At 38.9% G+C, this 14,774-nt stretch overlaps 1 protein-coding gene across 2 annotated transcripts in view; it reads right to left on the reverse strand.

The window, feature by feature from the left end:
- FBXO11 (F-box protein 11) overlaps positions 1-14,774 on the reverse strand; it is a 106,541-nt gene that overhangs the window by 1,937 nt on the left and 89,830 nt on the right. For both annotated transcript variants that reach the window (XM_006269541.4, XM_019485339.2), the window contains exons 12-20: positions 8,921-9,138; positions 8,416-8,501; positions 8,238-8,332; positions 4,395-4,517; positions 4,225-4,310; positions 3,589-3,665; positions 3,294-3,437; positions 2,252-2,362; positions 1,197-1,304 (exon numbers count right to left, since the gene is read on the reverse strand). In XM_006269541.4, coding sequence (XP_006269603.2) covers positions 1,197-1,304; positions 2,252-2,362; positions 3,294-3,437; positions 3,589-3,665; positions 4,225-4,310; positions 4,395-4,517; positions 8,238-8,332; positions 8,416-8,501; positions 8,921-9,138 — 1,048 coding nt within the window. The remainder of the gene's footprint in view (positions 1-1,196; positions 1,305-2,251; positions 2,363-3,293; positions 3,438-3,588; positions 3,666-4,224; positions 4,311-4,394; positions 4,518-8,237; positions 8,333-8,415; positions 8,502-8,920; positions 9,139-14,774) is intronic.

Consider the following 14,774-nt stretch of genomic DNA (forward strand, 5'->3'; position numbering starts at 1 on the left):
AGTGCTACCAAACAGGTAAGTGAGAACTCTGTGCCAGGAGTTCAAGCAGTAGGTCCCAAGTTCTAGTGCAAAATCTGATCTGTGAAATAACTAACTCATCTTAGTCTAACTGAGGATTTCAACTTGGCTGGGTTTTAATACCCAAATTGGAAAGGGCTACCAATGAAATCCTACCTGAGTGACAAACACCCTCCCCTTGTACCTCACAATCTCAGTTTTTTAGATCATGGTTCCCTCCATTCTGCAGGCAAGTTTTTTTTACAGACCTTTTATAATGGTCACTTTCGGCAGAACTGAGAATGTGCTTATATAGGTCATGCCTGGCTATCTTGTGAAGTAATTTATTAGAACACACTATCAACCTCAAACCAAGAATAGACTTCATGAGCCCTGGGACCTCAATTCATCCCAAACTTGTATAAACTAGGGACATTTGCACTTCCAGATATTAAGTCTACTGCTGTCTTTTACCTGTGAGCTGGTTTTGATGTGGCTATGAGTCCCAGATAAAAACTGAAGAAAATTAAGGGGCCAAAACAGGACATGACAACTCGAGTCAACCTTCACTAGAAGCACTTCAAGTTTGTAAGTTAAAACTTTATGCAAAGCACATTAAATAAATGGCATAATTGTTTTTACAAAGTGTTCTGAATCCCCTCTTCCTCAAAAGGTGACTTCAAATATATGTACTTACATTAAGTATTTTACAAATTAACATATAAAGCAAAGTTTCTCAACTGTACTGGCTGGACACTTGCTTTCAGCCACATGATATGACTTCCTATACCAGAATTTTCTTCAGTGTCTTGTTTTCAAAAGGAAGTTTTGAGTAGATGAGTCTACTGACAAGTTGCTAATCAGTAAGGCTGGTTTTCTCTTTTTAAAAGAAACAAAAAACCCAACAACACACACAACCAAAATTCTCCGGTTTACACCCCCTACCTTCCACGTTTTTTCCATTATGGCATTTTGTTTTAATCATGGAAAAATGTGGATGGGGGTGGGGGTTAAACAGAATTGTTTTTTGTTTTTAAAATCAGAAAACCCTGCAAAAGGAACTTAGATAGCAGTTTTCATATTTCCTTCAGGTGAAAGTTTGGGTAGAGTAACTTAAGATGCAGAACTGAACTAAAAACAGACAAGCTGGGTTACAACTAAACTTCAGCATATATGAACAAATGCAAAAAGCCACACACCTTTCATTGTTACATTGACACCAGATGCTAGAAATAAGCCTCCAAACCGATTGTTGAAAATCTGATTGCCTTCCAACGTTGCAGTTGCATGATTTGTTATTTCAATACCTTTAATGGAAAGGGGGGGGGGGAGAAATCAAAGGGTTTAGGTTACTGTTCATTTTAGTCTCAGCAGCTACTTTTTACCAATTTGTACTTTCTATTGTCAGTCAAGAAAAACAAAACTGGCAAAGCAACTAAGATCTAAAAATGACATTGTAACAAGTATAAGGCTAAGTATTTTCACAGCATCCTTTCATGAAAAGATGAGGCTAGCATCCATATTTTCAGAGTAATCTAGTAATCGAACAGTTTCTTAGACAACAAGACAACACCTTGGCTAATACTTTTGTAAGTGACAGAGCCTGGGAGACAACTTTATTTAATGCTAAGAAATATCTGAGTGCTCATGATCTGAACACAAGACATTTTAAAGAAAAGTATCAAGCTCTAAAAGTCACTTGAATAGTCTTAGTCTTAACCAACAATCGGCCTCCAAAGTGAGAGAGCTAGAACTGCTCTTGGCAACAATGAACCCGCCCCCCCAACCCATCTTCCCTTTCATCACACAAGCATGACCTTTAAAGGTTTCCTTAGAGGAACTTCCTTTTTCTGAAAGAGAAGGTGAAAACTCAAGCACGTATTTCCACTTTTAAAGTGCAACAGAATTAAAATTATCAACTGTTATTAAGCACTAGGTAACACGCTCGTATCTCAAGCTTTTCCATGCCTCCTGCATCCCATGGAACAGAAACATTTTAGTAAAAAGCAGTTCCAAACACCCTGGATACAAGATCCTGAAATTTTCCTCTCTAAAACAGGATTAGCAATAAATTGAAAATCATCCCCTAGAAATAAAAACCTTCAACTTTTCACTTCTAAAATAAAACACAAAATAAAGTTTGATACATGACAATGAGGAGGAAAAGATGCATTATTTCCCCAACAGTATTAATTCCACAGAACAAAATCCTGCAAGCTCTAGTGCTTCAAAATTTGATTTAAGCAGTACAAACCTGCAGCAAATCCATCAAATATTCGATTTTTCCTTAACACAGGGTGACTATTGGTGCTGATAAGAACACCAGCTTGGGCGTTTCTAAAGATATCATTCTCTTCAAGGAGACCTACAAACAAAACCAACAACATACAACAGGTTTAAGGACAAAACGTCAGCCTGATTGCCTTTATTAGCTTGCTACAGGAAACTTTCTATTTAGGCCACCAATGGGGATTTCAAGAATGATGATCTCCGTCATAGTTATTCCCAAATTAAATGCATCTAAAGATATATAATATAATTAGGATAATCAATACAGTAAAGGGAAAATGTGAAGAATAAGCTTCCAAGCTGCACCTCTAGAAGCATTATTTCATATTTAAAAGAAACCAAATCTTTCAATCTCCCTAACAAAGATTTTTTTCTGTGTTCTGTTGCTGTCTTTCCTCTATAGCCAGCATTTAGCACAAGTTTGTAAGTGCTGCTGTACCACTGCAATGCAGCCACACACAGAACTGCATTGCCTAAAATTAAGAGCTTAGCCATACTGAATGATTAACCATGCTATTTTTAATCAGCATTATGAGACTACAACAGGGTAGAATTGGATTTTTATAAAACTGAGGTACAGTCTTTTCACAAGTGTGTGAATGAATTCTCCAGTCAGGCTTTTTCCCCCCCAAAAATATTTGAAACTGGGGAAAAACCAGAGAGAGAGAGAGAGAGATCCAACTCTGGTTTGACTATTAAATCAATTCCTTATATTCTCTCAAATGAAAGATAACAAAATGTAGATCCTTGGAGAGAAGAAAGAAAAATATTATTTTGGCAGCATATCCAGTTTTCCTGGATGAGGTCACATGGCTCCTTTGCCTACTATTGTTTAGTATTACAGATATAATGGAGACTAAAAAGCACCAATATATTTTCAACAACCTATTATATCACAACTTCAGCACTTTGATCAGAGTCTCTTCAGGATCAGATTAAAATAAACTATCTTAAATTAGATTATTATCCACTATTCTTAGTGTATCCTAATGAGGAAAGAATGCTACCTCTGCCCCCGTTAAATATACAGATGCCCCCATCTCGTCCATCATGGATTTTATTCCTTCTTAGTGTAGGATTACTGTCCGTTTTAATCCATACTCCAGCCATTGCATTATCAAAGATTTCATTGTCTTCTATAAATCCAAGCCCTATAAGCAGGGTGGAGGGAGGAAAAAAAAAAAAGTCAAGCAGGATGATTGTTTGAAAGGCATAACACTGCTGAATGTTATACATATTTAATGCATGTATAATGCATTAAATACATAATTTAATGCTGAATAAGAAAAAGGTTAGACCTACCCGAATTATAAACAAGAATACCGCCATTCTGGCCTCCCCAGATTTTGTTGCGCCTAATTTTGGGGTTGCTTCCAGTTCTGTAGATAACCACAAGCAAAAGTGTTATTGAAGAATGGTTTACTGTTTCATAAGACTGAACACTTAAACTGACAGGGAGGGGGGAAAACAGGCATTTCTCCCCCCCCCTTCATATTGCTTCCAGGCCTTTAGAAATGCTCTACTTTCTAGTCAAACAGATTTTAGACTCCATGCCATCAAGAGCTGCACATAGTAGAGGTTAAAGGGAAGTCCTACAGCATATACTTCAACAAATTCCTCCTTGATAGCTAAAACTAAGGGCAGTCAGATTTAAAGGAGCCCCATAAAATAGGGCTCCTTATCAAAGTGATAAGGAGACACAAAGGGGTTAATACAATGGAAATCACATGCCTGTTAGTAGTAATTTTTCAATGCCTTGGTGCTATTCTGCTCCAAATTGAGTGTTGCTATTATAAGGAATCATCTGTATACATGGCATGTAATATTTTTCCTGGGAACATTTTCCTGGTAAGCAGCCGTTGTTGCTCTTATCACATGTTGCTGTACATGAAGTCGACTATAACTTCTTTATAGACATAAAATAAAAATGCATTTTACCTTATTTGAACCCCTGAGTACATGTGATTATAGATGTCATTGTCTTCCAACACTCCATGTCCATTGTCATAAAAATAAACACCAACCTGACACATTAAAAATAAGTTAGTTAAATTAAAAGCAAGGAAGAAATCTGAACAAAGCATTTTACCATGTAAAGCGAATCTCACCTGTTTGCCACTATGTATTCTATTTCTCCTCAACACTGGAGTACTTCCTGTTGTCACCCAAACTCCAGCCAAAGTATTACTATAAACTTCGTTTTCTTCGATCACACCTTGTCCTTTTTCATGCTAAATACAAGACAAACCAAGGATTAAATATAGCCAATTGCAAGCCCTGACCATTTGCCTCCTGTAAAAAAGAAGGAAGTCCCTTTAAGAAACTTCTATGAAGTGACCTCATTTCTAGGCAAAGTCTTAAGTTACTTCATTTCTAATTTTGTTCTGCTCCCAACACTGTACACTTCTGAACATTTTGCATAATACAATGCTAAGAGTTTTAGCACTACTCCTACTTTAACTAACTAGAGGCAAGAATTTGTGGGTGGAATTTTTTGTTGGACCAACTGCGTAGCTGAGATAGATAAGCTTTTGAACAAAATGCCTTACTACTTGATGAACCATGCCTTAAATTCAAGAGCTTGTCTAGCTTTATTCTAATTATACAGTAAGTCTGTTCACCAGAGCGCCCCGATGGATGACGAGATCGAACGGTCACAAACTCTGCCGCGATTGATTCAGGCTGGACATAAGGAAGAAATTCTTTACTGTCCGAGCACCCAAGGTTTGGAACAGACTGCCGCCAGAGGTGGTTCAAGCACCCACTTTGAACACCTTCAAGATACATTTGGATGCTTATCTTGCTGGGATTCTATAATCCCTGCTGACTTCCTGCCCCTGGGGCAGGGGGCTGGACTCTATGATCCTTTGGGATCCCTTTTAGCCCAAATGTCTATGAAGTCTATGGAATCTATGAAAGTCCAATAAAAAAAAAAAAATATCCCCCAAAAAGCCTTGCCTTTCATAATTCCTGGACCATCATGGCTACAACTAACACTACCATGCTTTACTAATTGACATTTAAAAGGATTTGTAGTGAAATATGAAATCTGCTAGGTTTTGCTACAGAACCTATAGTTAGCACTGCACTACACAGTATGTTAGCGAATCTCTGTCAAATACTATGCCCAACAACATCTACTTAGTATGTGGACACAACGGATTTAACATGCAGTACTATATTTACTTAAATATAAGATGAGTTTCCCCTCCCCACAAACCAGCATGGAAAAAAAATACCCCACATTTTATATCTGCATACCAGCAAACCTTGGTCACTAAATACATTGTCTATCACTTAGCTGCTGCTAGTCACAGAAACTAATTATGATGTTGACTGAATACAGCCTAATGTTGAGCATGCCCACAACACACAACCCATAAAATAGGCAAACATACTGATGTGAACCTACCACAAAACTAGGTCAGTGCAGCCCAAATGAATAAGATAGAGTGCCCATATTGTGCTCGATCCCCCTCAGCACCAACTCTTTTTCACGTCTCAGTAAACCACTTCAAATACATTTCAGCTTCCTCTTTAGTCCCGCACCTGAGCTGCACCTTTCTTTCCCATTTCTAATGACATCTGTTCCTTCACCAACCTCAAATGTCTGGCAAACATCACCAAAATACTCTGAAGCTCTGCTGCCCCTCTCTCTCTCTCAGCCTGACGTGATTATTGGGGCCCAGACTGCGCTGTACCTCATCTGCATACACATTATTGGAAGATCTCAGGACCTGTGACATGTACACCTGGATCCAGTCATGAGTGGGGTAATTAGCACATGGATCCTTTGTGTGCACTGGGGGAAGGCGGGGCGGGCACAATTTGGGGGGCACAATTTGGAGGGCACGTATGCACACATAGCAGGGCTGGGGTATGGGGTCACTATGGTTTGAAATGCTCAAGACTACTGGCGCCCAGTCCAATGAACTAAGTCAGGGGTGGGCAATTACTTCAGCTGGAGGGCCGCTTAAGTTTTCCTAAGCTGTCAAGGGCTGCATAAGCATAATCTTTTAAAAGATATCATTCTAACAATTCACAGATAAAAAAAGTCACACTAAAAATCAAGCATCTACTATAATATTTTAATTTTATGTAAAATTATTTTATTTAAACCATTTGTCATTTTTTTTTGAGTAGCTGGAAAGTTAAAACCAGAACTTTAGACATTTTCAGTATACAGAATCTGATTATTTGGAGTCATCTTGTATCCAAGAAAATACAGTAAACTGACTTCACCACACTCAAAACTGCAGTGAAGACATGGCATAGATCCCTACTTAATAGTTAATGTCTCATATCTGTAGTAATGCTACCTCAAAAAAATGCAGACTGCTGCTGCAGATTAGCAGCAGAAGATGGCATTATACTGATCTGCAGTATCAGAGCACTGCCTTAGTTGGGAGGAAAAAATCAGTGAGCTGCAACTGTGCCTGTAAATTTCAGGCAGAGGATGTCACTGCAATTTCCGAGGCAAAAAAAAAAATCCTAGAAGACAGGGAGCCCTGATAGGAGCCATACTGGTCTTGGAACTGGCCTTTCTTGCTCCCTGCATCAAAGCTTGTCCCACCCTAATCCCACTCTGGGCTTTCTAAACCAGAAGCAAAATCTGACCCCCTTCCCCTTCCAAAGACTTAACAGTTCCACACACCACACCATTTTAAAGGAATAAGCGAGTCAACACAGTGGCAAAACGAGCAAGATTATAGGAGCCACTGTGTAGCACATTTCTGCCATGATTTCAGTAGGGCCATACTGGTGACACATGGTAAGCATGTAAACCCAAATTTGAAAAAAATTCATTTACTACACAACGAGAAATATTTCTCATCTTCTCCACGCTCCCAAGCAAATCCATGGAGCAAGCCACACAGCTCATGGACTTGTCTTTGTTAGACATGCATGCTGCACCTCTCTTGGCGCATCTAGCTGAAAATGTGCACGAAGCAGACAAAGGTACAGCATCATCTGCTGCTGAGAAAGGCTAAGCAGTGCAAGTACCTGACGATGTACAACTGTTAGGAGTCTCAAGGTGACTAATTAAGTTAGTATCCGTTTTACTCCTTTGTCACGCAATGGCAGAAGTCTCATCGCTGTGATGTTCTGCCAGACAACCAACCAGGAAAACTAGAGAGCCCGAGTTACCAAATATCTTGACTCAAAATCTCAGAATGCAATGCAGCATCAATCCTAGCAGGTGCCTAGAGTAATGCCTACAAGAAACTGTGGGACAGCTGCTCACTGAATGCCTACAGGAAGGTACAATATCAAACACACTCCAATGTGTAGTAATAAGCACCCAATATCCAACTGTTTCCACTCCTACTTTATAATATAGAAGTTTCGTGTAACCCCATCATTGCATCTCTTCCTCATTTTTAGTCTATGGCAGCTGTTTTTGTGCATTTTTTGTTTAAAATTAAAACCAGAATTACTCTTGGATCCTCAATTGATATTGAACTGGCATATTCAGGTAATCAGGGGATTTGTGACAGCCCAAACTTTGCTTTCCACAAATATTTATTCATATGGTTTTTCAATGGTTCAGTCTGACAGTTCTTTCGGTCAAGTTACAACCAATTTACTATAAGAACCCAATGCAAGAATAAAAGCCTTGTAGAAGAAGTAGGTGGTATTCTACTAGCTACCTCTTTTTGAATGAGGTATCCAATAGATCAGTTCCTCAAATTTAAAATACATATTTTAGCTACATTTATGAAGTCTTCTCCTATTAAACATTAAAATAAGCTTCCCCGTAATCTGGTCGCCTTTTCTGTATAACGTAAGAAACTTTCAATGCAAATAAATGCATTATTTTCTTATATACTGACCCACATATTGAGAAATGCTGTTCTATTTCATAAGGGTGTAGGTTAGTATATATAACAACTTGATGAAAAGAATAATGTGTTTACTTTGCATGATTAATACATGTATATATTACTCACCACATAAATTCCACCATGTTGACCGTCATGAATCTTGTTGTGCCGAACAATGGGACAGCTATTGGTTCGAATCTGTATTCCTGCTAACGCATTACCTGGTAAAAAAAGAAAACGCTTGTAAGTTAAGAGTCTGACCCACAAAATAAAAGAACAAGATTCAGCGAGTTTAAATATTTACCATAAATATCATTTCCTTCAATAAGGCCTCGTCCATCACCAAAGATATAAACTCCACCTTGATTTCCATTAAAAATTGCATTGCCCCTAAAAGAAACAAACCCATTTATGTTACAAAACTATTAAAGAAAGTTGCAGTACATCTTGTAATCTAAATATATTATATTCTAGGTTTCAAACCTAAAAGCTGCATAACTACACATTGTCTATATACTGTCAATGCACAGTTATATAACATTTAGGCTTGAAACCTAAAAGAGATAGTTTGGTAGCTCTTTAAACAAAATAACTAAATTACATCCTAAAATGTATGCATTCAAATAAAATACACAAGTTAATGGCACATTGAAACAGCCATTTCTTTTGTACATATGCAGAAATGTTCTTCTGAACAAACATGAAATTACAGATTTTCCTTCCCCCTCCAGACCCTTTTCAAAAACAAATTTAGACACACACAGAGCCATTTCTTTCCAAAAAAAGAAAAAATTCAAAGACAAAGAGACCTTATTGTTGGGTCACTGTTTGAGGTAATCCAGACACCTGCAAAGTTGTTTGCATAGATTTTATTTTCTATGAACTGTCCTCTTCCTTTTTCATGAACATAGATTCCTCCAGTCTGACCATGATGGATTTCACAACGAACTACAGTAGGGTTGGCATAAGCTTTGACCTCAAAGCCTGCTATCCTGTTCCTATGTATGTTGCAGCTTTCAAAATAACCCTAAAACACAAAAATAACAGAAATCCTTATACGCAATGTTTAATGCAAGTCAAGAGATCTTAGTCATAAAATGCCTCCTCCTCCACTTGGCAATTTAAAAAGGAAAAATAAAAAGGCAACATTCATAGACAGTACTAGTACTTCTCTTTAGAGTTACATAGTTCAAGGCATAAGAGTTTCTCAGATAATGATGAAGGTTGAACACAAAAAATGATGGAGAACAATTAAACATGCTTGTACTGCTATTTATTACCATCCACAACAATTTGTTGCAGCTGCTCCATAATGCAATGTTGCATATTTGGAATGTTCTTATACCAATTGTGCTCAAGTTCAGTTTAAAATGCACCAAAATTACTCTTTTTAAGAATCTGCATTTTTTTATTTTGAATTCTGTACTATTTGACAAAAAGACTGGGAAATTTTATAGGGCATGCTAAGAAATCCAATTCCATTGCAAAATCAAAATAAGAATTACCAGCCTGGTTTAGATGTTAATCCTAAGAAGCAAGTAACTTTTTTTTTTTAGACATCAATGCGAGTAAAGGTAGTCATGGATAAGTCTTTCCAAAATTGCATCAATGATGCAACTGATAATGCTCTTACAGAACCTCAAGTCAATGGCAGGTAGGCACCAAACTCTTGGATATTTAAAGACAAAAAATAAAATTAAATGCACTTTTAATGAGAAGATTCCTCACTAAAAACAATTCAATTCCAAACAAATTTATTCATGTTGTATTTTCACCTTTTTCTTTGCTGCTAGTGAACTGCAAACCAACAGGATCTGGTTCTTCAGCTTTATTCCCTAAAGTCATATTCCCATTTGTGATTATTAATAATTTATGTGATATCAAACTGATTATTATTACTGCAGATAGCAGAAGCAGAAGGAGGGGGGAAAACAGATTGATAAATAGATCTTTTAAAACTGAAGGAAAGATTAACTGCCATGTAGATGAGAGGGATAAAGGAAAAAAAAACACCACCAGATCTTAAATGCTTTTCAAAAGATTCTCCACGAGGTGTCAGCAGATCTTATAATGGAACTCAAACAGAATGTTAGCTAGAACCAATTCAAGGGGAGCAGACAATTTAAATTACTACAGAAAAATCCTCAAAAACCTCTCATTCTAGGAATAGCAGCGATTTAAAAAGAATCTTAAATAGCACCAGCAAAGGTAAAGCATATCTATTCCCATCTGTCCCAGTGCCATTTTCCATTTACTAGTTTTTTTTAAATGCATTTTATGGGAAAAGGAGTATTTTAATCACTCATCTACTTAATTTCTGTTTTAGATGGGATTTTAAGAGCCTTTCAGAATTGATAAGCCGTCTTGATTTTGTTAAAACAAAACAGAATAAACATCTCCCCCCACCCCTCCAACTTTAATAACTTACAGCAATAAAGGTTAATTCTGAAAAGTTTAACTGACACCATCCCTAAATGTGAAAGCCCAGTATTTTTCAAGAGTGACTTTGGAAGTTTAATTTGAAACAGAAAAAGACCTCGCTCACTTCAAGTGATGGATATTTAACAGTTCCTGAGAATCTAAACTTGGAAATCTAAGGTACGTAGAATTACTAGCAATTTTCAAGAGTCTTGGCGAATACCTTCCCTGCTGTCACTATAACTAGAACAAAAGGTCAACCAGAGTAGGTTTAACAACTTATTTATAAAAATCACTGTTTCATTAGATACCATTTTTTTTAGATTAGGGGATGATGTACAAGCATTTAGTTAAACACAGAAGTGTTTAACTTGATTTTAAATCTAAAATAAAGTGCATTGGCTTAAACTGATGTCTCTTGCCCCCGAAGAACCTCACGTGAAATATTTGGCTGACATCCCTGTTCGGTAGGGCTGTGCGAAGCTTCAGTCACCAATTTGATTCGGCCCAATTCAGTGGCTGAACCTCCGAATCGAATTAGGAGACCCTTTAATCTCTCCAAATCAAATCGGAACCCTCTGAATAGATTCGGAGAGATTCGATGATTCAGACATAGACACAGCTTTAAATGTTTTTTCTACATACCTCAAGGTACCAGGTGGCTTGTGAATGCTGAGATGCTGGGTGGATGGAGCATCCCATAGCAACACGGGGAGGTCCCCAGCATGCTTGGCAGCAGACCCAGAAGTGAACCAGAAGCACTTCTGGTCCACTTCTGGGTCCACTGCGTAGCGCAAGGGACCCTCCCCCTGCCCCCTGGCTTGGTGACTGGTGCCTCCTGGGTCTGGAGGGGTACCTGGGATCCCCTTCAGCTGACTGAATATGGCCCGTTTCACACACCCCTACTGTTCAGTGTGTTATGGCAGTTTATTTCATAGTTATTTCAATCAAATCTCCCTGAGGACTCATGCTTGAAGAAAAAAAAAAAGCTCACTTTACAGATTAATTGTTCACTGTCCTCTTAGGCACAATGTTTTAACAGAGGTAGGCATGGCTGGTGACAGAGCAACTGCCAGAAGTTTTAATACTTACTGATTTAAATCAGGTTATATTGCAATGCTCTCAACTTGTTAGTAGAGCAGTAACTGCTTCTGATGAAATAAAGGTTTCTAAAATGAGTTTCTGAAACCTTCACTCCCACTTAAAAATTTATTAGAGAATTTAAGTTATTTTTTATTTATTTTCATCTAGATCATTTAAGCACTCCATTATTTTTAGAAAAGTTATAAATGAAAACATTATTTTATAAGTTAAAATAAATTATTTCAGTTCTTTAAGAAAGTGAGCACCTTATGTTACTTTATTGTCACAGCTGGCTTCAGTTCAGGCCCTGTGTACCTATAACAAACTGAATCCAGAGCACGTCATTTTTTTTGTTTTTTACCTTAGAATAAGTGGTGATATTTTCCCATTATTCTTCAATAATTGAAAGTTTCTTTTACAAAGAAGGCTAAGGAATAACAATTTCCTTCACAGAAATGTCACAAAAAATTGTTTTTTCAACAATCTGCCAGTCCCCGGTCCCAGTAGCACTGAAGTCACAAGATGTGCTTAAAAGAGGGCTGCTGTACCTGTTCCATACTGTCCACAGTGGACTGCTCCTCTCTGCTTGAGCACAGACCATCACGTCTGGCAAAGTAGATTATTTTCAGTCAGAGTGAAGCTAACAGGTCCGAATAAATACAGCTTGCTTTTTTCAAAGGTTGGATAAGACAAGAGAGAGCAGAAAGGGCTGCATACTCATTTTAAGGAGCAGCATGGGACAAGTGATGGAAGCAGAATTTGCTTTGGGAAGAGACAGACCCAAACTGTTTACTTCTTTTGACTTCCTTTGACTTTGAAAGATCAGAATAATTGTACACATGAGAAGCAGCAGCAATCTTCTTCAGGGCTGTGCATCCCCTTCCTCTACTTACTTTGGGCACCAGCCACTAATTTATAAAGCTTTTCTTCTTCTAGAGCAGCATCTCTCAACCTTTTTTGTACCAGGATCCGTTTGTAAACACTAATGGCCAGTCCCATCCCAGTAAATAGTTTAAGTAGAAAACAGCATCCTGGTCCTCCTGGTGCCCCTCACTCCCAACCTATAGTCCCCCACCCCACCCACCCTGCTGGTGCCCCTCACTCCTGAGCCACTGCCCTGCACCCCCAGCCCCATAGGGTGTGGGGCAGAAGGTAAGTGTGCGGGGCAGTGGGGGGTGCACATGGCCCCCCATATTTGTGCACCCACAGCAGGCATACGACTGCAGTCTGGTTGGACTGGCATGGGCAGGACTTGGCACAGGAAGGCAGAACGGAGCAGCAAGACTCACTGCTGTCACTGCCACTGGAATCCTACCCCACCAGCCACACCATCAGCAGCACAAGGAGTAACAAAACAGGTAGGGAGGGAGCAGGAAAAGGGATCGCACACTGCCTTCACCTTCTCCCACTGCCAACCACTTGCAGGCTGGCCCGCAGATGTACCCCTCTGTCATGGCCCAGCTGCTGCGGCCACTCCCCTCAGGCCATGGCTTTACCCTGGAGAGGAGGTGGGGTGGTGGGCAGCATCACCTGTGAGCCCCCCTGCCCCACTGACACTGCATCTATGCCCCCCTGCCCAACCATAGACTTACCTGTGGGGAGTTGTAGGAGCTGCTCTCCACACTGCCTGGCCCCCACATGCGTGTGCACACAAGCATGTGGCACCCCCTGCCTGATCACGTTCCTTCCACTCCCCACAGTCCCAAACAGCCCCTTTCAGACTGGAACTCTGCCATCCTACAAGGGGAAACCCAGTTTCCCACATTTCTCTCCTTCAAATGAGAATCCATTTTTAAAGTTTGTTATTTTTTTTTTTTTTTTTTTGCAACTCATATGTTCTTATGACCCATGGATTGAAAAATGCTGTTCTAGTGCAAGCCAAGATGTAAAATACTGCCCCTTAGGTCTACAATTAGACAATTACTTTACCTACCAAAGATATGTCTCTATTTTCAGACTGCTTTTTAAAAGTCAGAATTGTTGATGCTATGTTAATACATTCAGTTCCTACTTTGAAGCTGATTTTAATGTTTGTTCTCTTGTTTCAACAGAACAGGGTACAGATTGTTTACAAGTCTATTTATCACCCCCCAACTGAAAAAAAATTAAATGAAACTTAATGCAACAAATATATTACATCACGGTTGTCAAAGTTGCCTCATGCCCCAGGCCCGACTCTAGAGCTCTTTCTGAGCTGGATCCAGTCTGGGGACAACATCAAGACACAGAAGAAAAAAAACAAACTGCCCATAAAATATGGCAAAGACTATTACAGTCTCTGATCATTATACATAAAAGCTGTTTGACAATCCTTCCAATTTAGTGTGTGTCAGGATTTTAAGTCAATAGGGTTAAGTTCAATTGTAAGAGTCTGTAGACTCCAGGGGTGGGCAAAATGCGGCCAGCCAGGCCATTCTATCCGGCCCACGGGGCCCCTAAAAATTTAGAAAAGTAATATTTATCTGCCCCTGGTTGCCTGTCACGCAGCCTTTGATGGCTTGCCAAAACTCAGTAAACATCCCTCCATACAAAATAATTGCCCACCTCTGCTGTAGACCCTATTTTATAGCTCAAATTTTCACTTGCTGTACAAGTGGCAGCTCAGATGAAGTTCTGATTATGCTATTTATGACATCATAAATATATTTTTTCTAATTGTTTTTAAACTCCCTGGGTTTATTTTTAATATTTAAAAATGAACTGCTAAGTAACTCAGTGTAGCATGGGACCTAAAATACTGTTCTTTCTAGGTAGATCAAGACATACAGAACATTTATCAGAGCAGTGCTACTACATTATGGGAGGATGGGAAGGAAAGCAGATAGACTTTCTTTTGCTAAAGATTTGCATTTAGATAATTATGTTAACTTATTCTGCTAGTTTTTGTTGCTTTCATACTGAGTGACTAATTATATGGTTTATGGCAGGTGCCTGTCAGCTTGTGTCCAATACAGGACATTGAAGACTGAGGATATGCTGCTCTTTTAAGTGCCAGCTCATTAACTCCTTGGCTCCAGTAGCCTGCAAGGATTAAAATGTTGGAAAATTGCCGCTAAGAACAAGTGGTTAGTTTCCTCACCTACTGAAATATAGTAGATAGGGCTAGAAGAAATCTGAAAAACAAAAGCACTATGGAATATTCTGTAGCTAGCACTCGGCCAC

Source organism: Alligator mississippiensis, chromosome 1 (assembly GCF_030867095.1).
Source record: "Alligator mississippiensis isolate rAllMis1 chromosome 1, rAllMis1, whole genome shotgun sequence".
In the NCBI taxonomy this organism is placed as follows: domain Eukaryota; kingdom Metazoa; phylum Chordata; order Crocodylia; family Alligatoridae; genus Alligator; species Alligator mississippiensis.